The sequence below is a fragment of the Drosophila albomicans genome, chromosome 2R (genome assembly GCF_009650485.2).
Source record: "Drosophila albomicans strain 15112-1751.03 chromosome 2R, ASM965048v2, whole genome shotgun sequence".
Classification (NCBI taxonomy): Eukaryota; Metazoa; Arthropoda; class Insecta; order Diptera; family Drosophilidae; genus Drosophila; species Drosophila albomicans.
Genome location: NC_047631.2, coordinates 34,625,981 through 34,650,551, shown reverse-complemented (window position 1 = coordinate 34,650,551; position 24,571 = coordinate 34,625,981). Strand labels below are relative to the sequence as shown.

The following is a 24,571-nucleotide window of genomic DNA, read 5'->3' as shown; positions in this document are numbered from 1 at the left end:
CAAATGTTTGCTCTGTCCTGTCCTGAGTCCTGTTGCGCTTGCCACGTTTCCATCGGAATTCAATGAAGCAATCATTACCGAATTGCCAATCATTTGGCTGCTGTCCCACACTGCGTATGCGTAACCCTCGAGTATTATTTATGGCTGCATTAAAATTGTGAAAGTGCGAGTAAAAATTTAAAATGTGATCCTAACATTAATGGGCAAGAGATTTAAGTGTTTAACGTTTATCTGGCACACAAGAAGCTAGCGTTGTTGTTCTTGTTGTTGTTGTTGCGATTACGAGGCATGCCACATGTTGATAGACATTCGCATTAGCCATGAAATGAAGTTTGCGGAGCCGAATGAACACATCAGTTGCAAGTAAATTGATTTACCAATTGTTTTGCCAACTTTGTGAGTGAACAAAAGCTCATTCGGTCGAGAAATTAATCCAATCGAATCACCCCCAAGACAAGTCTGCAAAGCCCACGCACAGAGACTGAGCTGAATATGGCTTTATCGTGTTGTGTTTTGTTGTGTTGTGTAACTCAAAACTTTCATAGAAAGTGCCTTTTACGAGCATCCAATTTTTTTTTTGGGGGGTAACGAACACATTTCCGCCGGATGTCTGTTAAAAATATTCCGAGTTTTTAAATCCTTTCGCACTCCTCGCGCAGTCAGTCACAGCCAAGTGAGCAGCAAGAGCCAACAACAATAATCAAAGTGGTCGCAGGAGGAGACATGGGTGATGTGAGATGAAGTTAATCGGATTCAGGACAATGCTGACTCTGAGAAGCAGCAGTCAACAGCCAGCTGCCAACTGCCAGCTGCCAACTGCCAACTGCAAAGGCAGAGTGAGGAAGAAGAGAGAGAAAGCATGAGGCTTTCAATTCAATTGTGAATATTGAATTTCATTCAATTAATCATCCAAACGAGGAATGATGACGTTGATCAAAAACCGCGAATGAATTCAAACGGAACCCACAAGACAAATCAAATGAGAGTCGAGTGGATGAAGATTGCTCGCATTGCCAGTTGACGAGGAAAGTCATGGCAGCATTTATGTTATTAATGAATAAAGAGTGCGTGTCTCCTCTTTGATTTATACGACTTCGTCAAATACACATCATTTCGGCTGGCACACCGGATGCGTAGAGGACAGTGTAAAATATTGAGAGGGAGAGCTCTGCAATACATAAGCGATGCGAGTAAGTAATGCAGCTCAGACCCTGAGGAGTAAGAAATACCAAAGTAGACGGCTAAGCTCCTTGAGTTGTAGTCCTGAAGTTTGAAGTATTCGACATAAATGTAAATGCAAATGTAAATGATTCATGACCAAATGCGACGAGCAACTCTCTTTCGGTGAGCCAGGCCGGATTTGAGAGCAAGAAGTAAAACAAATCTCTGGCAAGATTAAAGTGAATCCAAACTCAACGTCAATTATGTATGTGCACACACGAATATCCTGAATAAGAGAGCCAAGCCAAAGAATAATATACGAACATACGACATACGGGTATTAGATGTCCTCGGGTGTTTGATTTCGTACAAGGGATTGGTTTGCTTCAATCATTATCCGCCGACAAGTCTGTCTGCATATCCATGACTCCCTGACACTTTGTCTATCAGTCACATCATCACGAATTTCCGTACTCTTGGCTGTGATGTTTGCTTTTATACAAATTAATAGCGAAAAATGTCTGACACGCTTGCCAAAGCACATTTCAACTGCGTACAGCTCAAAGGACACTTTGGGGTTGGGTCTAAACGGAACTGCAAACACCGAGACATCGAGACACTTGCGAGACTCGGAGACTCGGATACTGAGAGACACGTGAGTTTATTCAGCGTTAATTCCTTTCATTGGCCACCTCAGGATGTTTGTCTAGGCTCAAAAGGATTGCACGCAAATGAGAATGTGAATGTGAATATGAATAAGGGTTCTTATGAGTATGTGAATCAGCGAGTTAGTCAAAGTCAATATTTGCAATTCCTCCACGCCACTCTGGTAACTTTTCCGCAATCGCCAAAAGCTTCCTGTAACTATTTGTTAAGGGGTAAAATGACGCAAAAATTATGATTAATAAATTGTAAGCTTCTTACAATCGGGTTATATTTAATGGCCGGGTAAATAGAACGTTCTCTAACAGGCTCATACTTAATTAAGTGATACCAGAATCAAAGAGCATTTTAAAGCACGAGTCTTTCATGGCGGGTTGGCGGTAAATTAAATGTTGCTTTCGATGTGAGCTAACAGCACTGCAAAGGGAAATGAAGGAAGGGAAGGGAAGAGAAGGGCAGGGAAGGGACATCGGTAACCCCAACTCGTGGCTACGAATGAACTTGCCGGCGAATCGCATTGCGCTGCGAATGCGCGTGAAATTGTCAAATGAGCTTACAGACGGATTATTTTCGCCACGTAAAAATAATCGCATTAATTTGTTGGACAAGCAATTACAGGGACTGGCTGGACGGGCAGTGTCAGTGTAGGATCCTTGCTGCCTGCTTCCCTCTGCTCTCTCCCGTTCGACAACTCCCAAAGGATTTAGAGGAAAAACATTGAGCGAATAAAAACAAGAAAGAAATCTACATTTTAAAGTGCTCTACTATGAGATGCCCGGCTCCCAGTTTAATTAAATAAATAACTCACCAGTAAAGTGAATAATGTTATGGGTGATCGGGTATTAAAAAAAGTGATGCGTAAATTCAATTATTGTGCAATAATAATGTTATAAAGGATTATAGAACAAAATTGAATAATTACAGTTTAATCTTAATTTATATAACACACTTTTTGGTAAACTTATTTTGCTAAAAATTTGTGATACCTTTTTCGACTGTAGATGCCGGGTATGAGCATACCTTAAAAAAAAAACATGAGCGGAAAAACATACAAATAAGTAAGTTGTGTACAGTATCTACGAGTCGCCCCTTCATTATTATCCGCCCCCCCGTTTGGCATCCGTTTACAGTGTTGCAGAGCACACAGCAATTACCCGCGAATAAACTACGAAATTGAAGCTGTTTAAAAGGAGATTGCGAAGGAGCAAAGTAGAAAGTAGAAAGAAACTTTGAAGGGAGGGAGAGAGAGTCAGGGAGTCAGGGAGTAGAAAGTAAATGGCAATAGACAAAATACAATGCACAGGAATTACAATGGAGTTGGACTGTGAATGAACGCTGAGTGAATAAGCAATAAGTACCCCAGAGCGCTGGACTCCTGGACAACAACTGGACCCCTCGTCGAGAGCCGAGAGTCGAGTGAAGTGCTCAAGACGGTGTGGTTAACGGAGCTCGCAAGGCGGAAATCAAAAGCTACTTTCCTGTAATTGCGCCAGCAACAGGACACGACGACAACACTAGGGAGCAAGCAGCCAAGCGAGTCCAGCCTCTGTGAGGCGTTAATTAAATGCAAACCAACGCAATGTGTGTGTGTGGGTGTGGGTGAAAGTAGGCCGAGTGACCACCGATATAGGGAAATTGAAAACAAGCAGAGCTATTGTTGATGCCAGCGGTTGGCTTGTGGTCACAAAAATTATTCAGATAATCTGTGGTTAGTACGTCACTAGTTGTCGATAAGTCTTTAATTCCAATTATTGCTTAATTCCTCGCACTTACGCTCAGCGGGCAACGTTGCGTATGAGTATTTATTGTCATCTTTTTCGCTTCACTTTTACGACTTGTTTGCTGATTAAGACAAAGCCTAGACTCTGCAGTACAGAGCACACAATGTTTCTCTCTCCACCCACAGAAAAGCCAAATGTGGTTAACGAAGAGGCAACTGCCCAAAAAAAAACAAAAAACACACGCACACACAAAAAGAGAAAGAGAAGTTAGAACGATGCCCAAGGGCATCAAGTTGAGAGAGTGTGTTGGGTGTTGGGCGGATAAACATTTGCAAATTTAGAGAAAAGGCTGATTTAACTTGTGCTTTGCTTAATTTAGTACAAAATTAAATTGTACAAAGTGGAATGCCTTCCGTTTGCTGGAAAGCAGATCCAAGTGCAAATTGCTTGTTGCTATTGCTGCCATCTGCGTGGTCAGTGAGCAGTGAGTTCTTGCAGCCACATCTCCACACCCAATGCTGTCTGAAGTCTGAAGCCTTTTGCCCCCGTTGGCAGTTGAGTCAGCTGCTCCTCAATTGAATTGGTAGCTCTTGTTCATTTTCCGCCTCGTAAGTCTCACTGAACTCAAGCACTTGCCGCATCTAAATGAGAACTATTGTTAGCAGTTGTGGGAAGTGTGAGGAGGGACACAAAGGGAGGATGATGACTACAGGCAGTTTTATTCAACAGTCTCTAAATTTCATTCCTGGTCTAAACTTTAATTTAGCTTCTTCTAAGCACCACTCACTCTGTCTCTACTTTGAACTGCGACGACCTGCTGCCAGTCGCTGCTCGTTTTCCTTGTCTTGTCTCTCTGGCCACTTTCGTATTTTGAGCGGCAGTTGCTAGTGATTGGATGCAGCACATGAAACAGAGCTGACACAACTGAACCAAAGGGAAATGATGGGAGTATCTTTTTTGGAGGTAACCAGGCAACTCAGGTGGACATCGGCCTCTTGACTGCGGGCATAGAACTTTCATTTTTTGTTTGTCCAAGACCAAGGCATTGTACATTGACAGAGAATTGAATGTTCTGTAGTCCTGTAGGTTGACTGCCAAACTCTGTGTCTGACCCGAGTCAATGGCCAAAGGTATCTGGCGGAACGGTTTCGGTCGACGATGATTGCCAGTGGGCCAAGTTGAGTGGCTAATAACGTTTTAGTCGACTTACCAATTGCCCAACTTATGCTTCAACTTTTCTTGACCCCGTTTCGAGAGGACTGTTGTTGCTGTTTGTATTCTATTTGGGGCACTCGAACTGAGACGACGATGATGTTTGCTTTCTTTCGAATAAATCAGTTTACCTATTTGCTAAAATGTTCAACTTTGTGTCCCATTATCGGCATCTGCGCTTTGCCGTTTGCTCCTATAAAACGCTATCGCCATTCGTTTCGCAGCGAAAAGCGAAAGTTTACAAAAAGTTTTGGGCAACTTGTCGCCTGCGGCGAGCGATGTGGCAACTGCTTCGTCTCCATTATGCAATTCTTGCACTGATCATTCCCGTAGATAAGTAATTTGTTTATAAACTCGAGGATATTAATGTGCAACACACTGACGGATACATAAATCAATACACTCGTTGCTTATTTACACTCTGCATCTAAATGCGAAACGCTTGCAAAAAGGAACTGACAGCCAAAGCCCTTTTTTTGGGTGGAAAAACAAAAAGGGGCAAACGAAGCGTTAACAGCTGTCAGGGCTTTAAACCTAATTTGGCTGTGGCAACACTTTCCTCTGCTGTGCTGTCCTGTGTTCTGGGTATAAATAAATCACCCTCAAGTTGACCCTTTGATCTAAAAGCAGATGTCTGCTCTGCTCCGCTCTCTCGTCCTTTGCCCCGATCTGAGCTCGATTGGTAAACGGTTACACAAATTCCACAGACGGCGGCTGCTTGATGAGCCGCAGCATTTTCCCAGTTTCGAACTGCGAGCTGCGAGATTCCTGGCAGTCCGATGACCCCGCGTGTCCCTGAAAGTCCCGAGAGGATTGCACCGCACACTTTGGCCTTTGAACCTTAAACACTTATTAGAAATAAATGCTCGCACGATTCAAGAGGCCATTCGACAAACACTACTTTAAATGGAGAGAAGCTAGAGAGTGAGTTTGTGTTTTGTTTATTTTGTTATTGTGGCAATTGTTTATTTTATTGTTGCATATCGCTGCATTGTGTTGAGGCTGGAGCATAAAACAGTGTGCGTTGACTTAGCTGCATACGCATGACCGCACAATTCAAATAATAATACAGTTGAACAACAGGGGCTTGTTTGCCCAATGCCCCTCCACCGTGTTGCACTTGCAACACAACTGGCATGGACTCCAGAGATAACAAAGTGGGGTGAAGCAGGTGCATAATTCTTTTCAAATTTAACTATCTCTCACTCGGTCATTGTTTCAACTGACACTATTGCAAATTTAATTGAATGACCTCTGCTCTGTATCGCTTTCTATTGAGAGCGGCGAGAATTCGCTGCGAAAATGCCAAATTGTTCGCACAAATCCTTGAACAATGAACCAACAGCTTTGGCTATCAAAGTTTTCGCACACGTAATGAGCTGTTTTGCTGAGCATCTGTTGATGTTCTCGGCTTGAGTTTGTTTCCTTCCTCTCTAGTGCGGCCGAACTCTGAGCTTCTGCTCGATTGACTTCTGCAAAGTTGACTTAAGGACTTTTAAAGAGTATGTTATGTATTCTATTTACGAGTAGGTGTATGTTGAGCAGGAAAAGTTTTAATTTCAGATATCGAGACTGTTAAAATTAATAAAAAGAGTTTTAGATGTCAAAGTTCCTCATTCAATCTATCCTCAAATGAATTTTATAGAGTATATTATTATCAAAGCTTATAAAGCAAAACTAATTGTGTGGAGTGTAAATGGAATAGTGCGAGATGCTTATCGAAAATTAATTAATTGTTAAATCATTGACAATTGACATTGCGTTCATATTGTTGTTCCTTAATTGCGCTTGCAGCATATTGAAGTCAAGCTTCGATTGTAAGTAAGTGTTGAACAAAGACAGCAACGCCAACAGTATGTTGTTTCAGCAAGCTGGCAGGAAATACAACTTTGACACCAGCAAAAGAAAATGAGGAGAGAGAGAGAGAGAGAGAGAAAGGTATGTGTTCCTATAAGTCTTGGCATCTTAAATTCAAACAGACTTTTTATTTTGTGTCACAAAGTCAGAGTTCACAGAGGCATTCGAGCAGGTTTCCTACACAATTTCCAATGTGAATGCTTTACGACTGTTTCTCAGTATTGTGTTTCTGTTTCTGTTTGTCTCATTATGTTCCATTTCTGTTTCAGCTACAGCTACAGCTACAGTTTCTCTTTTAGTGTGTCATCTGCTTTGCTTTATTATACTTAATTGCTCATACGCACCGTGCTCCGCGTTGCTTCTGCTTGGCTGCCGCAGCAGACCAGAGCACAGCAGAGCAGACCAGACCAGACCGGAGTTTACGTCTCTTGGCCAAAAGTGCTGACAATGAAGCTTTGTTTCGTTTCGGTTCGCTTCGTTTTTAAGTCTGAATTCCGAGCCAACAAACAGGACAGATGCGCTGGACGCTCTCGCATCACTCTTCCATGTTATCCACTGTGTTTTTTCTTCTATTTTGTGCTACTCTCAACTATCTCGGAAACTAGCAAGTGTGTCAGTCTACGCCAGTATGTGTGTGTGAGCTTATTTATTCCTCCCTGTTGTTTGCTTTAATTACGACTGCTTCCTCGTCGCAGACATTCGACCTGGCAACGGTCCATGCTCTGAATTACTATATATGTTTGATAAATGGCTGCTGTAGCAAATCATCGTTATTGTTGTCATGGATATCGTCATCTCTTTATCACCGCTACGCAATTCATCCTCTTATTCTTCTTCTCAGTCTTCTTTCGGGCATTGTTTTGAAGGCATAACAAATATTTTGTATTGAAAGAGGCAACCAAACTGATCTAGAATAAGCACAGCTGCAGGCAGTTCAATTTGTCAGCAATCAAGTGATTGTAATTGTAAAGTAATTAATATAAGTGAAATTAGCTTTAACCTATGTAGTAGCAAGTCGTTGGCTGTTTAATTTTTAAGCAAAACTTCACACAATAAACGCTGCCCGCTGAGTTCTTTTGCTTAATGCCAGCTGCTCGGCGGGATTGGTTTGTTTGAGTCTCAAGTGTCGGCATTGTGCTGCCATTTCACAGAGGCAATAGCTGGGGGCATTGGCGAATATTCATTAAATATTTCCATTGTTTGGCCGCCCGTGTGGCGTGAGCGCTTAAAGTAAATGAATGCTGCTTTAATGGAGAACACGCGTAAATACCTCAACGCTACCTGCTGGAAATGAGATTGGAATCGGGAAGGGGAACGAGAACGGGAACGGGGAAAACAGCATCCGAAATGGTGGGCCTTTAATTGCCTCAGCGCCAAGTCATTTTCACCCAGTTTCCGACCAAAGGCGGGCTTCTTAATAAAGAAAATTCTCATCATACAAATTAACTGAGGTGAAGAAAGGACCGCAAAGGGCAACACGCGTTTAAGGAATAGTTATATTGGCATGTCAGCAACCTTTCTCTTTCTCACTCACTTTCTCTCTCTCTCTCTTTCTCTCTTTCTATCACGCACTCACAGTGTGTGTGCTGACTAGAAACTGGCCACGAATAAAGCTCCACTTCTGGTTGCTTTGTAATGAATTAATTATGTTGAGCTTGGCCACGGTTGTTTAAAGTTAATTGCTGTTTCAAAATGCATGCAATGCTCTCTGCTCCACCAGCCAGTAATGTAGATGAGTAGAAATATAATTTCTCTTTAAATTACATAGCACTTGGTAATGCTGTCTGAGGTAAGCTCGCTTATTGCAATTAAAACTACGTAGAAGTTATTTTGAAGCACCAACAAATACGTTTATAAAAGTGAATAACAAATTTTCTTAAATGACACTCATTTCCGTTCAACACAAATTTAAATGAATAAAACCAATTGTTTACGAGTCTCTTTGGCCTCTTGCTCTCTGATGTTTCATTTTGATCAAAGTTTTCTATGGCAATCAGGGGACAAATAATTCGACTATCAACTTTTGAGGTCTTTTATAAATTAAATATATAATGCCAGACCGAGTATTCGAATGGAGCCCAGACAATTTAACGAAATGCCATTAAAGCAATATTATTATAAACAAATATATATATGTTACATCTATAGATATGGGAGTGCGACGTGCATTTATTTGGCTCCTGTCAACATCAATATTTGTGAAAATGAATTGACCAAATTTGATCAAGGGATGAACCAGACAATCGAAGTGAGGATATTCAATTTTCGAAGCCCACAGAGCACACAAAAGCAACTCGACATTCTCAATTCGCCCTCCACGGAGCTGTGGGGAGTTGCGACAGCTGCCCACCTGCTCCTGTTTCTGGGCTGAGCGACATTATCCTCTAATAAATATTGATTTCGGGGTAATAAAAGAACATGACAGAAGCTAACAGCATCCTCAATGGCCTTAACGCCGTTGTCGTACATCGGTCACACAGCTTCTCTTGCTCCTCCTCATCAGGTGGAGATGGAGGAGTTTCCTCCTCGAATGGTGTTTGCGAATGCCAAAATTTATGGATTAACCAGAAAGGCGCACTTGTTCAGGCACAATCTATACACGTGCCACAAAGGGAAACGGAAAGTGAAGATGAATGAAGAATGAAGCAGAGGGCGCAAAAAAATGTATCCGAATTACAAAATAAATCGATGTAAATTATTTGCAACAAAGCTTGAAATTATTCAAAATTAAATATAACTACCGTGTTCAAATTATGTAAATTTGTTCTCATTTTGCAGAGCTGAGCGCAGAGTTCACCTTTCGACTGTTGTCCTTCTTGTTGCTAGTCATTTTTTCTAAACATCCCCCCACATCGCGGAGGAGCACGAGGAGAAGGAGGAGCACGAGGAGAAGGAGGGCGAAGAGGCGGGAGCTCATACGAGAAACAACTGAGATGAGAAGGCGAGAATTTCGTGTGCGTCTCATGGAGATAAATATGGAAATGTCATGTTTACAAGTTCTGGCAATAAAAGCCACCCATGAAGCATATAAAATGCAAATGATTCTCTCTAAATTTGCTCTAGTCCTAGAGTCCAAAGGCCACTCTCAGACGCCGAAAAGGCATTTTACCGCCACAGAGTGGGAATTTCCCTCAAAAGAGAAAATGTCCCAGCCGAAACCTAAGCAGACTTTAAGTACGACACTTTCTGTTGCCATGGCGTATACTTGATATGAGATAAGTCTCTTCAATTTGATTCATATATTTTAATATTCTTTTGTTGCGATTGCTCAATAGAAATCTTGTGCTTTAAACTTGTAAAATGTGACTCCCTGTGGATTGATGCGAGTCTGAAACTTATCATTGGCTTTATATATGCCCAGTTCATCACTGATGTTGAACAGATCCTAAAATAGTAGCAAAAAATAATTAAAATTCAGATTAAGAACAATTCATTTGCACTCACATGAACCGAGTAACCCATAATGTTATTGAGTCCCAACTTTTCCAGCACAACTTCAAATGTCTGAGGACACAATGGACAGGGAAAATAGTCTCCAAGGACCACAAAGGCCAGAGCATAGGAGTGCAGACCCAAGTTGTTAATCGGTTGAATGGGTCGCCGCCAGACCTAATTTGCAAGTCAATGAAAATAAAAATGATGCTTAGCATAGCAGCAGGCTTACTCACCTGTAGGTTGCCCAAAGTGTAAACGGATTCGCCCGGAATGCCCAGAGGATCCTGATCGACTTCAATTATAGCTCTAAAAATACAAAAAAGGTTGCTTTTGCCTAATTTGTATATGAGTATGTCAGAGCTTACCGATTCTGTAGCAGCTTCTTGATCTCTGGACGCACCGTTTGCAGGTCATTCGACATTATTAGAGGAGCTGCCAAGACAGCCCACATGGCCAATTGCAGACGACTAGCATCGTAGCTCATCAAATAGTTGCCAAGAACCAGCTGCAGGCGAAAGAAAAGTTAAATCAAATACTAAAGCGTGTAAGACAGTACCATGTCAGGATCATTCCAGTGTCCAGGTCCGCCAGACTGAACTAGAGTGTGCTGTTGAGTGTAATATTTCTGCATGATGCGAAAGATTGATCTGTGCGAATCTCGCACATCCTCAGCGAACCTCCAGAGATTGCAATGCTTCTTGATGCGCTCATAGTTGGGCTGACAGGAAAGTCAATTGTTTCGAAGGCAACTCAACATCAACAACGCTAAGCAAACTCACTTTGTTTATGTAGAATGGCCAGCTGCAGGAGTAGACCATGGGTCGACCTGTTTTGTTTAACGCCCAGCCGAATTCTGGGTAGGCTAAATCGAAGTCCATATGGTCGGCATAGCAGCCATCAAGCTTTACATAGTCCACGCCCCAGTCGGCAAATGTCTGTGCATCGAGTGCAAAGTGTCCAAAGGCACCAGGTCCTAAGCTCATACACGTCCTTTCGCCAATGTCGTGATAGAGGCCGAACTTTAGACCTTTATCGTGTATCTGTTGAGATGAGAGAAGGAAATGCAAATGAAATTGGCTGAGTGCTTGAGCTGGACAATCAGACTTGCGTAGTTGGAGAGCGCTTTCATTCCGCCGGGAAATCGAGTCCGATGTGGAACCAGCTTTTGAGTGACTGCATCGCGATTTGGCTCCATCCAGCAATCGTCGATTATCAGATACTCGTAGCCAAGTGCTCCATATCCCTCCGAGACTAAGAGGTCTGCCGTTCGCTTGAATAGAGCCTCACTAACAACACGGAATAGAAAACAAAAGCTCGTCCCTTCTGATGATTGTGTCCACAAATTCAGCGCTCTCACCTGATGCAATCGTTAGGGAACTGAACACAGTCGGTCACGCAGCGAAATCGCTCGAATGGCATCCAGCCCATGGGCGGTGTTCGTGCCAGACCATTCTCTAGACCAACTGCCGCTTGCCGCAAACAGCAACAAGTCCAAATAGCCAATGGCAGTAGGGGCAAAAAACTGCAGTCTTTGTTTGACATTTTACGAGTATTTTTTGCGTATCGACTGGCACTCTTGAAAGAGACGCATTCAACGACTGACCGAAATCCCCTCGAGTTCAAACTGCGATCACAGCTAATTTGATTTTCTCAATTGGTTCCGTGAAAAACTCTCTCTCTCGAATTGTGTTCTCGAAAAAAACAGACTGGCATGCTACGTTTTTTTCAATATTATTTCGATGTGGCATTAATTTCTTTGATGTGAATATTAATTATTTATAATAATTTGAGTGTTTCATTTAAATATAAAATATTGTAAATAACTTCATTGAACCCAGCTGAATATCGCTGTATTAAATATTAAAATTAAAAGGAAATAATTTGAGTGTTTCATTTAAATATAAAATATTGTAAATAACTTCATTGAATGCAGCTGAATATCTCTGTATTAAATATTAAATACGTTTTTTTTTCGTAGCTACCCATCTGAAGTACACAAGGAGTATAAGCATAACGAATTCGCATTGTTAATGGAGCATTTTAATTGCTTGTTAGGCTGATTGTGATAATAATAACTTGAAGAAGCTCTTGAGCTCGGGTACTTTCTAAATAATGCCATAAAAACGCCAGAATACTCAAACTGTGATGCGATTGTGGCTCGTGCGCTGTCCGTTGCAAGCTGAAAGCTGTGCGCTGCAACCTGCAACCTGCAAGTTGCAAGTTCGTCAAAAGTTTACTCTGGGAACGCGCCTCTCACGGATCCAAACTTCTGAGTGCAGTGCTTGGAATAATTTAACAGCTTGGCGCCTATTTTGGATGCTGGTGCAAAGGCGAAGGCGATGGCGAGGGGGGAGGCTGTGTTGAGCTGAGCCTGGAGGCTACGAGGGGTGCTTCAGTTCTCTCAAGCGACGTTTTAGTGTATGAGTGTGTGTGTGTTTGTGTCTATGGTTGTGTGTGCTCATAATTCAGAAGTGTTGGAAACGTTTTGCGGAAAACTCAAAGAGCACTTGAGTGATGAGTTTTATAAGTTAGCTGAAATGTGCAGAGGCTTCGAGGCTCCTAAAGCTGTGTGTGTGTGTTGCACAAAGGAAAAAAGGGTCGAGACTGAAGAAGAAGGAAAAGACGTTTGAAAAGCATTAAAGGTTCAAGGAGCCAGAGCTTGCACTAAGAAAATGAAACCAATTAACTGATGAAGAATAAAATGAAAACGGAAACTGAGAACAAGAATTAAATGCAAGTTACATTGCGAGAATGTGCGAACATTCAACAACATAAAATATTCAGTTGGGGGATTTCAGATTTGTGGCCAGTGCATTTGCTGCAGGACACAGAGAAGCATGTGTATTTCAATTTGAGTGCTGGCTACTATCTACGAGTAATAACTGTGGTCGGGTTGGGGAGTACATAAACAAACTGCCGGCACGTTATGCCAATTAAAGGGATCTCCCAGCGGACCTGAATGTTAATGTCGAATTTATGCAAATGAAATGATTTGTAATATGCTGCGACTGCGACTCTGAATTCTCGTTCGTTGTGCTAGTTGCTCGGAAATGCAGATGTTGCTTGCCTGATGTTGACATCCTGGACAGGGCATGCCAGGCCACGCCTTCTCCTTTACCTCTTCTCCGTCTCTTCTTTCTTCTTGTTGGCTAATTAGTTAGAAGGAAGTTCGCTTGTTGGTTTAACTTCGCTTCTCTCGTGGCACACTCGTTCGCTCGTTCACTGGGCCCGCTTGTTACCCCATTTCAACAATTTCAAATTGGCCAAGTGCGCTGACTGCACACGACTGCTGCTGCTACTGCTGCTTCTGTTGTTGCTCTCTGAATCTTGGCCAACTAATTAATTTGTACTTTTGCTTCTTCCCCCGTCGACGTTGTCTTTAACTCACACTCACTCTCAGTCTCATCCTGACTTGTGGCATGAACCCTACGCGTGTGCACGTGTTCTAGCGATGTGCTATATATGATGTGCGGTGTTTATGTAGTTTTCTCGGTTAATGCCTCAAATATGTTAACAAGATACTTTACAATATGCCATAAAAAAGGCAAAGGCATGGCAAAGGGCCGGAATACAAACAGGCAAAAGTCAGCGGAATTCTGCGTTCTGTTTACATAGGTTTTGCCAGCACTCGCTCTACTTGCCTCGCTCTACTTCCCCCTTCACGCTACTGTCCCATTTCCCTATATCTTTCCGGTCCCGAAAAGGCTGACAACACACATGTTGCACCCACACACATACACACACTCACACACACAGAGTGGCGCTCATTTGTACCCTGATGACTGAGTGCGTGCCTACTCAGATGTGTTGTAAAATTATGCATTAGTTTTATGTCATTTTGTGGCATATTAAAATCTCCTTAATTACGAAATGTAATCAACAAAGGTTCGCTGCACACTTTTCCTCCTTGGCTTTTGGCTTTCGGCTTTCGGCTTTGGTTTCAGTTTTGGCTTTTGCTTTTGCTTTTGGCTTTTTTGGATTACACAATGCTTTGTTGTTGTTTACATTTGTTGGTGTTGTTTTAAGCTCGAGTCATGTACGTGACAAGAGGAAACGCAGACGCAAGAAAACTCTGAGCTGAGTAAACGAAATCGTAGTCCAACATTTTTCACTCCGCCTAATGTTTGTTTGCGCCCAGCCAAATACATATAATTTCGTACCTAGGAGTCGACTCGAGTCGAGCCGACTGCGACTGCGAGAGCGAGTGCGAGTTAACTTGAGTAGAGTAGAAAAATACTCATCCATTAAATGAATGTGCACACGAGCCTTCACTATGCACACAAACATGCTCACATCAACACCAACACACACACACTTGTACCTGGTGGAAAGCATAATTTCCAAATTTACTGAGCGAGTACAAACATAAATATATTAAGATCCCAACTTGCTAGATTATTCATAGCTCAGCAGAAATTTATTTTATTCAGGCAACAGCTTTGGCCATATATTTAAATCAATATTCCCACAACATTTTACACCCTAAAAAAACAAGTACAGAGTTTCACAATGTACAGCATTGCTCTTTTTGACGCCTTTTGGAATGTGTATAAACCATTTTTCATATATTCAAAAGTAATCAAACATTCATCAATAGTTGAACAAACATTCATCAATGTTTTCAGCATTAAGCATTGTGCTGCTCTTTTTGTGGTTTATTGTAATTGTTTTCAATAACATTAAAAAATTGCACATTTTGAGCTCGTAATTGCAAACTAAGTAAGTTGCCATCGCTGTAATCAGTATGAACAACAACAACAATTCGATTTGCATGCCATTAAATCAACAACAAAGAAACGCACACAATTGAAATAAAAACAAATGCACACAATAATTGATTGATAATTACTTATTATCGACTCGCTTTCTTTCTCATTGTGTTGTTTTTTGTTTATCTGTCTAGTCTATTCGATTGCAATATGGCAGCATTGTGATCAAGTTAAGAGAGAGAAAGAGTTCTCCTACACATACTTTTTGGCATGAATCCATCCCATAATTTATCCCTCTTTATCCCTGAAGGCAACGTCGTACAATCGTCCTCGTTTATGGTCCTTTAATTGCCTCGAATTGTCTGCGCTAAGTACGTTTCGGTGTTATCAGTGCCATTAATAAGCAGCAACACAATATGCTGCCTTCGACTCGCTGTGCATCCACATAAAAAAATACTCGTATATACAAGCACTTGTCTGTGTTTGAATCGAGTCGAGCTGAATGAAGTCGACGCTAAAAAAGTGCATTATTTATACAATTATGTGTGAAGATAATACCCCTTTTATGACGCCAACTCTTCGCCGTCTGTTGGGGGCTACTGAATGGCCAGAAATCCTTCTCTCTAGGTGGGTGGCACAGGTAAAAAGCGGTGAAGCATAACGCGATGCCAGTTGCCAGTTGGCCGCTGCCTGTTGGCAGTTGGCAGTTGGCAGTTGGAAGCAACAAAAGCCTATTATTCTGCACGTAATAAACATAAAGTTGGCGCAATTTGTAACATAAATTTAAAGGGCTAACGTAAATCTTAGCGGCAATTATGTGTTTGGCGAACGCGTCGTATACAACACACAAATACGCTTACAACAATGGGCACAGCCCAGAGAGCCAGCGAGCGAGCGAGCGAGCTAAAGGAATTCAAATAGCCATAATTTATCACGTTGAGATTGCAGCTTCAACTTCTCAGAGGCTCGCAGACGAGCAGCAGATGAGATGAGCAGTTGCCTCTGTCTACGTACGATATTCTCTACTGCCCCCGATTTGGGTTCAACACACTTCTGCTACTGCTACCAACCCTTTACGTAGGAATGTGGAAGGCTTAGTGTGGCCTCTGTCAGGCCTTGGAATAAGGATGGGAGCCAGGAGCCAAAGGCGATGCGGCAAACGTAATTAGGCATGCGACAAGACCACGAGCGGAGGAGCGTGGGTTGTGCTGGGGCTATATTGGGATTTATGATTTTCTTTTTAATCAGATTTAACTTAATGTCTGCGATAAAGGTGGAATAAATCGCGGAGATTTATTAGCGCTAATTTAGCCGAAGGTGCAAGAGAGAATTTCAAATCGTTGGCAGCGTTTTTTGGCATGCTAAAACTATGATTAGGTTTGCTTCTGCTGCTGCTGCTGCTGCCACTGCTGATGATTCACGGGTATTTTCGCAGAGAAAGTCCGCTCAAACCGTTGACAACAAAGTGCAACCAACATCAACATAAACATCAACATGGCCAAGAAGCACAACAAGTGCAAGCGGGGTGCAAACTTAAGAACTTGCGAGAGCAATTCCAAACAAATAACATTTGCAAAAATATGAAGAGTCCACGCTGCAGAGAAGCACTTTGGCAGAGGGTGACCAACGGGGGAAAACAGGAGGCACTCTGTGCCGCACTCTAATCTCCGAGCGGGGCAATAAAAGGCATTTCGCAAACTTTGGCTTTGCTCTTGGCTTTGGTCTTAGTTCATATTTTATTTAGCCACAGCATCCTCTGGCCAAAACTTTGCCTGTCCTTCTCTGCACTCTGCTCGGTTCTTAGTTCTCAGCTCTGTGCGTGGGCTCCAGCTGGAACTTCTTGGAATTTGTCTTGGCGCGCGCTTATTTTAATTTTTTGTGCGGCAGGCAACAACTTTGCTTAGCTCTTCTGTTGTCGACTGTGCAGCTCGTCGCTCATTTAAGTGTATCCAGTTGTGCCTTTGCTGCGTTTCTAGTGCCATAAAAACGAATAAAATGAGACAGAAACCGAAAGAGCAGAAAATGCAAATCATTGTCCTGTGAGTTGTTTCACTTCCACTTGCTGTCCACGCCCCTTCCTCTCTCTCTCTCTCTCTCTCTCTCTGTCCCCTCCCACGACAACAACTGTGCATTGCCTTCACTCCACTTGGCTGTGGAACAATTGTTTTGCGGCTTCTGCCACTCCGAGTCCATGTCTATGTCCGTGTCCGTGTCCGTGTCTGTGTCCATGTCGGTGTCCTCAGCAACCTGTGATAATCGTCTTGTGGGCAGTTCAGCTTGTTCCTCCTTCCCTTTATCTACTTGTTTTCTTTTTTTTATTGCCATTTTCCCAACAGCGAACGCAAGGCGAGGAGAGGAATTGAGGTAGCTGGTCGCTTTCTTGCTAAACATTTATCATTTGATTACAATTTGACGGTCAATGTGACTTCCCATCGAGTCGAGCTATTGCTAGCAGACGCTAAGAAATGGAAGTTCGGTAAGGAAAATTAAATGTTCTCTTCTGTTCTGTTCTTTGTTGGTGGCTCTTGATTGTGGAAATCATTGTGTTATTTCAGCTGTTCTGTTTACTTGCGGACAATGTTCTTGCTCGTGGCGAGCAATAAGTGAAATTTGCTTTTTAACAGTTTGTGTACATTCCACTTGACGGTATCCTAATATTTATTATGAGCGAGTTGTCGTTGCCTCATTCAAAATTCATAAGCTGGAAAATTAAATTACAACCGTTTCTTTATTGGTTGTCGTTGCTTTATTAAATTGTTGCATTTGTATCAGCTGCTGACAATAGTTTAAAATAGCCTTGCACCTCATGGGACATTTTGCATGCTCTCGAGGCTATAAAGGACTATTTTTCTTTTATTTTAATAATCTTTTTGGCAAGCAGTTTGGCATTGGCGAAAGCCGTTTAACGCCACCGTAAACTAGAAGCACTCGCAGATGTTGGCCTTCGTTTACGAGGACCACTTGTCGGCGATATTTCTACAATGTTGGGGGAGTTGAAAGTGGAGCGGAGCTTGGTTCCGCCTCATTGTTCTGGGGCAAAGCCAGATATTTGTACATAAAGTGTGTAATGTGTTCAAAATGTTTGCCCAGAGGTGGTTTTATAGTATTTTTCTTATCGCTTCTCTTGCATAAGCAAATCGTAAAATTTTCACTTTCGGCCAAAGCACTTTGCCTAGGCAAGACAAACAAAAAAAAAAAAAACGACTATTTCGCGCCCACTACTTAGTGCGATGCCACAACAACAGCAATGCTATAAAAGAATCCACTCTCAACGCTGCACATCAATTAGCCAGAGTCCATAGCAAACTATCCTAAAAGATAGCAGATCTCAGTGTCAGCCATCAAATTGGAAATGGACTGCAAGGGAAGCTGAAAATAAACACGCAACGACAACGTCGGCTATGGCAACAAATAAATCAGAATAACTTAACCCATATGGTACATAATCATATTTCATTATGTGCACATATTTATTCAAGTATGAGGATCTACGAGTAGCAGCCAAAATTATACAGTTCCAGCTGCGAGCTAGGCTAGCTCATTTCCAAAAAGATGCGCATAGACAGGCAGGCAGACCAGGCGATTCATGCACGAATAAAATTGATGAAGGTCAAACTCTGGTTGACTTTGCGGTGATAAATGAGCGGTCAACCTAGAGGAAAACACCAAAAACACGCACACACACACACATCGGAGAGGAAGGACATGCTGTGCAGGAATAGAGAGAGAGAGAGCAAGCAAACTTATGCACCTATTCCTAGATGTTGCTGTTGCTGTTGTTGGCATAAGCACCGCATACTTGAAGATATAAGCGTGCATGGAATACGTAAAGTAAATTCGGGATGCGCTCGAGTGGCTCCTCTGGGTGTATACTATATACTATATATATATATCTGTGTGTGTGTGTGTGTGGAGGCATAAATACTGGCAGCCTACTGGCGTACTTGTGATGTGGTCCAAGGCTACATCGATGGCAACAAAATATTAGCAAATCCCGTTTACGAGTGTTTGCCAAATTTATTGCTCTCGTGTCTTGTGTTAATACGCGCGAACATATTGCCGACCAGCAAAATTTGAGTTATTTGTGCGAGGAATTTCCCTCACACTTGAGTACAACAAAGATGCGAATCGAATTTGATTCGAATCCAGACACAATCGTGAAGTGTCCTTCAGGGAAATCACGCGTTGCTCGAATAAAGATTTAATAGTTTAATAAATGTTCATCTCGTTTTTGTATTTTAGTGTTCAGTATATTCATTCGTCTTAATTAAAAATCAAAGTAGTGCAAGTACTTTGTGTGTTTCTGACTGCTTTCTAAACTAACTCATTTGAGCAGAGCTTTGGCAGTTTTGGCAAGACTATCTTGAAGCGAAAACTTATGCTTATATAATAATTTCATTCTGGCGAGCTCGTGTAGCCCGCCAGCTGTTTGTACACATGATTGAGTTCTTCTTTTCATATCATAGTTTTAAAGTATTGCGCAAACTTTGTGCAAAAAAGTTGGATGAACAGCAAGAACAACAACAACAACAACAGCAACATGAACATCGACATCGAAGATAGCAGTAAGAACATACTTGTAGTTGTGGCTGGGGCAACAGATGGAGCAAATGCGAGAACTCTGAACAGCTGAACAGCTGAGCTGGGGAACTGTTTAAAGCCCTTTCCAACGAGGCATTGGAGCAGTGAAGCATCACGTGCAGCAGATGAACTTAACTTTTCCAATGAGCCAACGCGTCCTGTTAAGTTGATGTGAATTGATGCCTCTGACCGTCGCCTCGTCGCCTCGTCGCTTCGTCGCAACGTCGCGTGGCGTCTCCTTGAAGTCCAATCTCGGCGAGAGACTCTCACGTATTTCACTGCACCATCAAAGGAACGTGTTTCTGCTGTCAGCATCATGTTATCCTCATCTTTGTTCGCCCCTGTTCTCTTCACTCGACCAGGTTGCGTCCCTTGAATGGTGTATCTAACGTTATCGACTTATTTTCTGTTTAAGTTTGCTTAAGTTTATATTTTCATTATGTTTATGTTATGTTTTCACTTCGTTTACACGTCGGCATCAGATTCCCTTGCTTTCCCTTTCCCTTTCTCTCTCTCTCTCACTCTGAATATCTCTTTCTATAAATTTCTTGGTCGTCTTCCTTTCTGTTTGCTTAAATGTATTTTATACTTTGTGTTTTTTCTTAGAGTTTTAATTTAAAAATGAAAGCAACAAACCCAAAAGAAAAAACAATGTTCCCAACGCTGGAGGGAGGATCCCTTTAAACTTTTCGTGTTTCATTTTTGTTTCTCGTTTTTCGTTTTTCGGTTTTTGTTTTTCGTTTACTTTCCCGTGGTGATGAGGTCGATGGGCGGCGCCATATTTTGGAGGGGTGGGGAGGTGTGGTTCCAGCTACACCAAAATTCAATAAAAGTCTACAGAAACTTTTGCCTGTCGTTTTCCCGTTTTCCCGTTTGTTTCATATGAAAACCTATGGACAATATCCATAAAATTAGCATTTCACTCCAAACACTTTATTTAACATCTCAGATTAGATAAAATCGAGCAGAGCCAAAGCCAAAGCCAATGCGAAAGCCAAAGCTGAACTCGAAATTCTTTTGTAAATATGTAAACAAGTTAATTTTATTTATATATCCGCTTGCACACTATTAGATTTCGTCGATGTTCTTGAAGATTATTTGCATTGTTATAGAACATAAAGAGGGGCCGAAGTTTTTGGCTTTGAATGCCTTGAGATGGCACTCAAAGATTTACCCAAATATTGGCATACATTATTCAGCATTTGAGGAAAAACAAAGCTTTATATGCAAAAGACTCAAACTGATACATCTAATACGATATACTTGTACAATACTTTGGTTAAGGTTGAGGGCGAAATGAGAAATGCCATTAAAAGAGATTTACAATATCGGAGCAGCGGGCAGGAATTGAGCATGCGAATAGCACTCAATGTGGCCACCTCGGCGGTAATCAAGAATGAATTGGATAAGGCATTTGAATTCCTCCTCGAGGACTACTCTAGCGTCCAGTGAAGCAGCATCGCTTGGCTGCTCTTCGATTATGAGTCATAAGTTGATTTTTATTAAAAGCCTTTTAATATTGTATCCTCGAAGCAGCGTGGGCACGCATCTTGGGGTTTCACTGAAGCGCAAATAAATTGCAGAAATATGCAATGCGCCAATTCACTGACCAAAGAGCACCATCAGCTAAAGAATAAACGAGCGGATATTGTTTTTCGAAATCATTTCTTTTTCTTTTTCGCGTTTTCTCTTCTTGCTTCGCCTCAGCCTTGCTTCTGGCTGCTTGCTGCTCGTTGCTCGTTGCTGCTGGTTGCTGCAGCTTCCTTTTGCTTAATTTTTCGCCCATTGCGCACACAAAGTGAAATTACCCATGAGAGCTGTTGAGCTGGCATCCAAGCCCAAGCCGAAGCCCAAGCCCAAATGCCCTCAATGGCAGCAGCGATGGCGACTCCGATGGAATCAGAATCAGGAATCAGAGTCCAGCCATCGGGATTCTCGGAGCTACTAAGAAATGCATCAAACTATTTGGCTGAATATTCCAAAATTAAGAGAATGCGAATGCATAAGCACACATACTTTGTGTGCTCGCATTATCGACCCGTTCTTCTCATGCTGAAAGTCGCAGTTGAAAGCTTCATTCCATCTCTGTCCATTCCGACTGTCGACTGTCGCCGATGGTCGAAGAATTCCAATTAGTTCGCAATTTGCAAATCACGACATTTGATTTACGTCTAATTATGAGCACATTCCAACAGATCGAAATTCAGAGCGTGTCTGCGCCTGTTTGCAATGGATGGAGGGGCGTATACTTTATTTCATTTTTAAAGGCATTTTTAATCATCATCGTTTGCTAATCAGCGCGCACAAGCCACAAAGCGGAATGCGGCAGGCATTGAAAATGGTTTTGGCTGTCTGCCAGATGGAGAAAGAGATATGAAGAGACCGCTAGGGAGAGAGAGAGAGATGGTCATGGAGACTTTCTTGGCCTTCCTCCAGGTGCGGCTTAAACGAAATGCAAATTAGGCATCAACCAATGAACAGCAGATACTCTTGAGGTCTTTGAAGTTATTACATCCAAGTGAGTCTTCGCATTTTCTCTAAGCTGTCTGCCATTAAGCTCATACTCACTCTCCCTGACCCTCACCCTCCTCCATCCATCTAAATTAGTTAGACACACAGACTCCCATATTAGACGTTGTGTCAATATATTCGTTGGAAAATAATTTCTTGCATCGCACAGTCACAAGCAATCCATTTGTTTATTTCTTGCTCACTCTCGCTCTCATACTCCTTCTCTTTCTCTCGTCTTTTGTCTGACTTTGTAAGTCTATGTGCAACGCCTACAACATCCTAGCACCTACACAAACTCGTACATCGATGTCCTGGCTTAAGCTCATCTGTCTATTTTTATGGCACACCCAATGCAAAGGCTTTCCAAACGGGAGACATACATAAATCTTTATCGATGTGTGCCCAAATCCATACATCGAAATTTCATTTCCGATTCGCTTTTGTTTTCCACCCTGCACTTTTTGCTTTTGTTTTTGTTTTTGTTTTCGTTCTCATCTGGTGGGAAAACAAAGCGAGCGAGCTCTCTGCCAGCTTCCCGAATTGTTATCGAATTCTTGGCTCGGACCAGGCATCAACAATGGCTCCGCCAATTTCAACTGAGTGTGCCAGGAATATGTGTTTTGGCAAGGAGAATAAATTAAATTCAATTTTTGTCGACGTGTGAAATTGCTAAAGACAGCACTTCTAGGGAGCGTAGAACAACTCCACAAAAATATTCTCTATTGTTGATATCCATTGTCCCAATAGTCGTATACTTAATGTGCACGAAATGAACAAGTGTAAAGTTTACAATGTGCATTTTGCATTCATATTTCATCAACAATATCCGACCTTCAGACCGAAGGATTGCAAATTATTATTGTGTGTAATGACCAGAATATCCATACCCAGCAATACATTTGAACAGATATAATAAGTACGACAATCTTCAAAGACTTCATGGTCGTAGAAAACAATTAAAACTGCTGAGGGTATTTAGTAGCTGAACATCTTACAGAATTGTTTCGATTCTATAACTTTGAGATCGTTTTCATTGTCGGTTATTTATTTATTTGTAAGTCCTTAGCTTGCATTGTTTTATTTGAATGTCAGCATCAAGCAAGCAGCTGACAAGGAAGGACGAAGGAGTCGTCTCTATTGGCTCGTTTCTCAATTTCAATGGCTGCAATTATTTCAATGGAAAGAAAAATGCTGTTAACGAGCTGTAAATCAATATTTATGGAAGGCATTGTTAACAATTTAAAGAGCACTTTTTCTGCGTTGGCGGAAATGAATCAGAATGGGAAACAATATGTATCTTTGCGATTATAATAAGAGCTTTATGCACTGTTGCAGCCCGAGGTAAGCTATTTGCATTGAGTACTGCAGAGAATGCAATATGCAGAATGCAATGATTAAAATTTGCTTTTATTGTCAGTCATGAAGCAAGGCACATTTCAATCGAAGCTCAGGAATTGTTAAATAAGAATAGCAAATGCTTTGCTACTATTTCAATCTTGACATTTGGTCAAAACTCAATCAATTGCCGGCTCAATTTCTGACTTTTTTGGTTTTGGACAAACTGAACTGTGTTTTCTGAAGTGAAGCAGCTTTTTCTTTTTTGATATTGATATTGTTTGCTTAAAGTATTTAAAGAACTCGTTTATATATGTATGTATATTGAGAATCATTGCCTTTGCCTTTGCCTTTCTTTCTCTCTTTTGCAGCAGCTGCATTCTGTGTAATCCTTTTCATCATAAGACAATTAGTGCTAATTGCAACTAATTGGCGTTGGCAACTCAAAGCGAAGTGTTGCTGTTTCTGTTTCTGTTACAGTTGCATGGCAAGGTGGGGGCATGTGGATTAAACTCTTAGAGGACACGTTGCACGCATATAAACAACATTGAGAGGGATAATTGTGCTATTTCTGGAACTGTTGCCAAATGGAGTTAACTACAAAATGAACCTGACTCTGAATCTTCTACGGCAGCTAGGCAGAGGCTTCTCCGCAGTCGGGTCGGAATTGAATCAATTTGGCCAATGAATGCGACCTCATTGGATTTAATACGTGCTCAGAGCTCAGGTCTCCCATCTCTTTCACCTCGGACTGCCTTTTATCCAACACTTAGCACCTGGATGCTTGTTCCCGTTGCCAGCAAATCGTTTAGTTCCTCATCTGATTATTATGCAGCAGCAAGCACGAGCTCGTTTAGTGCGCGGGTAAACGCTGCCAGAGATTCCCCCACTCTCCCGCCCATCTGCCACTGCCTCTGCCTCTTCCTTTTCATCTGCACATTTGCCACACCCTCCCGTCGTGTCGTGTTGCACTCCCCGCAGGAGGTGCTATTATTGAAGCAACCTAATTAGCTTGTTGTGTTTTGTTACCAGTTACCAGTTACCAGTCTCTGGTTATTCGATGTCCTCACAACTGTCCCGGCCAGTGGCCACCTCAATTACTCGACGAGAGCATACGCCGATTGCTCAGCAGCTCATGACTATATGGATTTGAACAACTGCTGGTCATCAGTGTCCGCTTGGACAGAACAACTGGAAGCAGCAGCATGTGAGCAGTGTGTGCACAAATATGCGCATATTCATGCTAATAAATGTATTCACATTCACATTGAGTACTTGGAGGGGGAGGTAAAAGAGACCACACAGCATTGTTTGCTATGGCGCTTGTGTCTGTCTGTACAAATTGTGGGCCTCTGACTCGCACAGATGTCTATTAAACTGCCAAAA

General features: G+C 42.0%; 2 protein-coding genes across 2 annotated transcripts in view; both read right to left on the bottom strand.

The window, feature by feature from the left end:
• The window catches only part of LOC117576240 (fatty acyl-CoA reductase wat-like), a 103,801-nt gene that overhangs the window by 35,007 nt on the left and 44,223 nt on the right, over positions 1 to 24,571 (bottom strand). The window lies entirely within an intron of this gene.
• On the bottom strand, positions 9,841 to 11,740 carry LOC117574484 (alpha-N-acetylgalactosaminidase-like). Its single transcript, XM_034258322.2, has 8 exons — positions 11,407 to 11,740; positions 11,158 to 11,335; positions 10,829 to 11,089; positions 10,606 to 10,767; positions 10,415 to 10,554; positions 10,283 to 10,355; positions 10,059 to 10,223; positions 9,841 to 9,999 (listed from the first exon to the last, which is right to left on the bottom strand). The coding sequence occupies exons 1-8, from the start codon at positions 11,589 to 11,591 to the stop codon at positions 9,883 to 9,885; spliced, it is 1,281 nt and encodes a 426-aa protein (XP_034114213.1). The 5' UTR covers positions 11,592 to 11,740; the 3' UTR covers positions 9,841 to 9,882.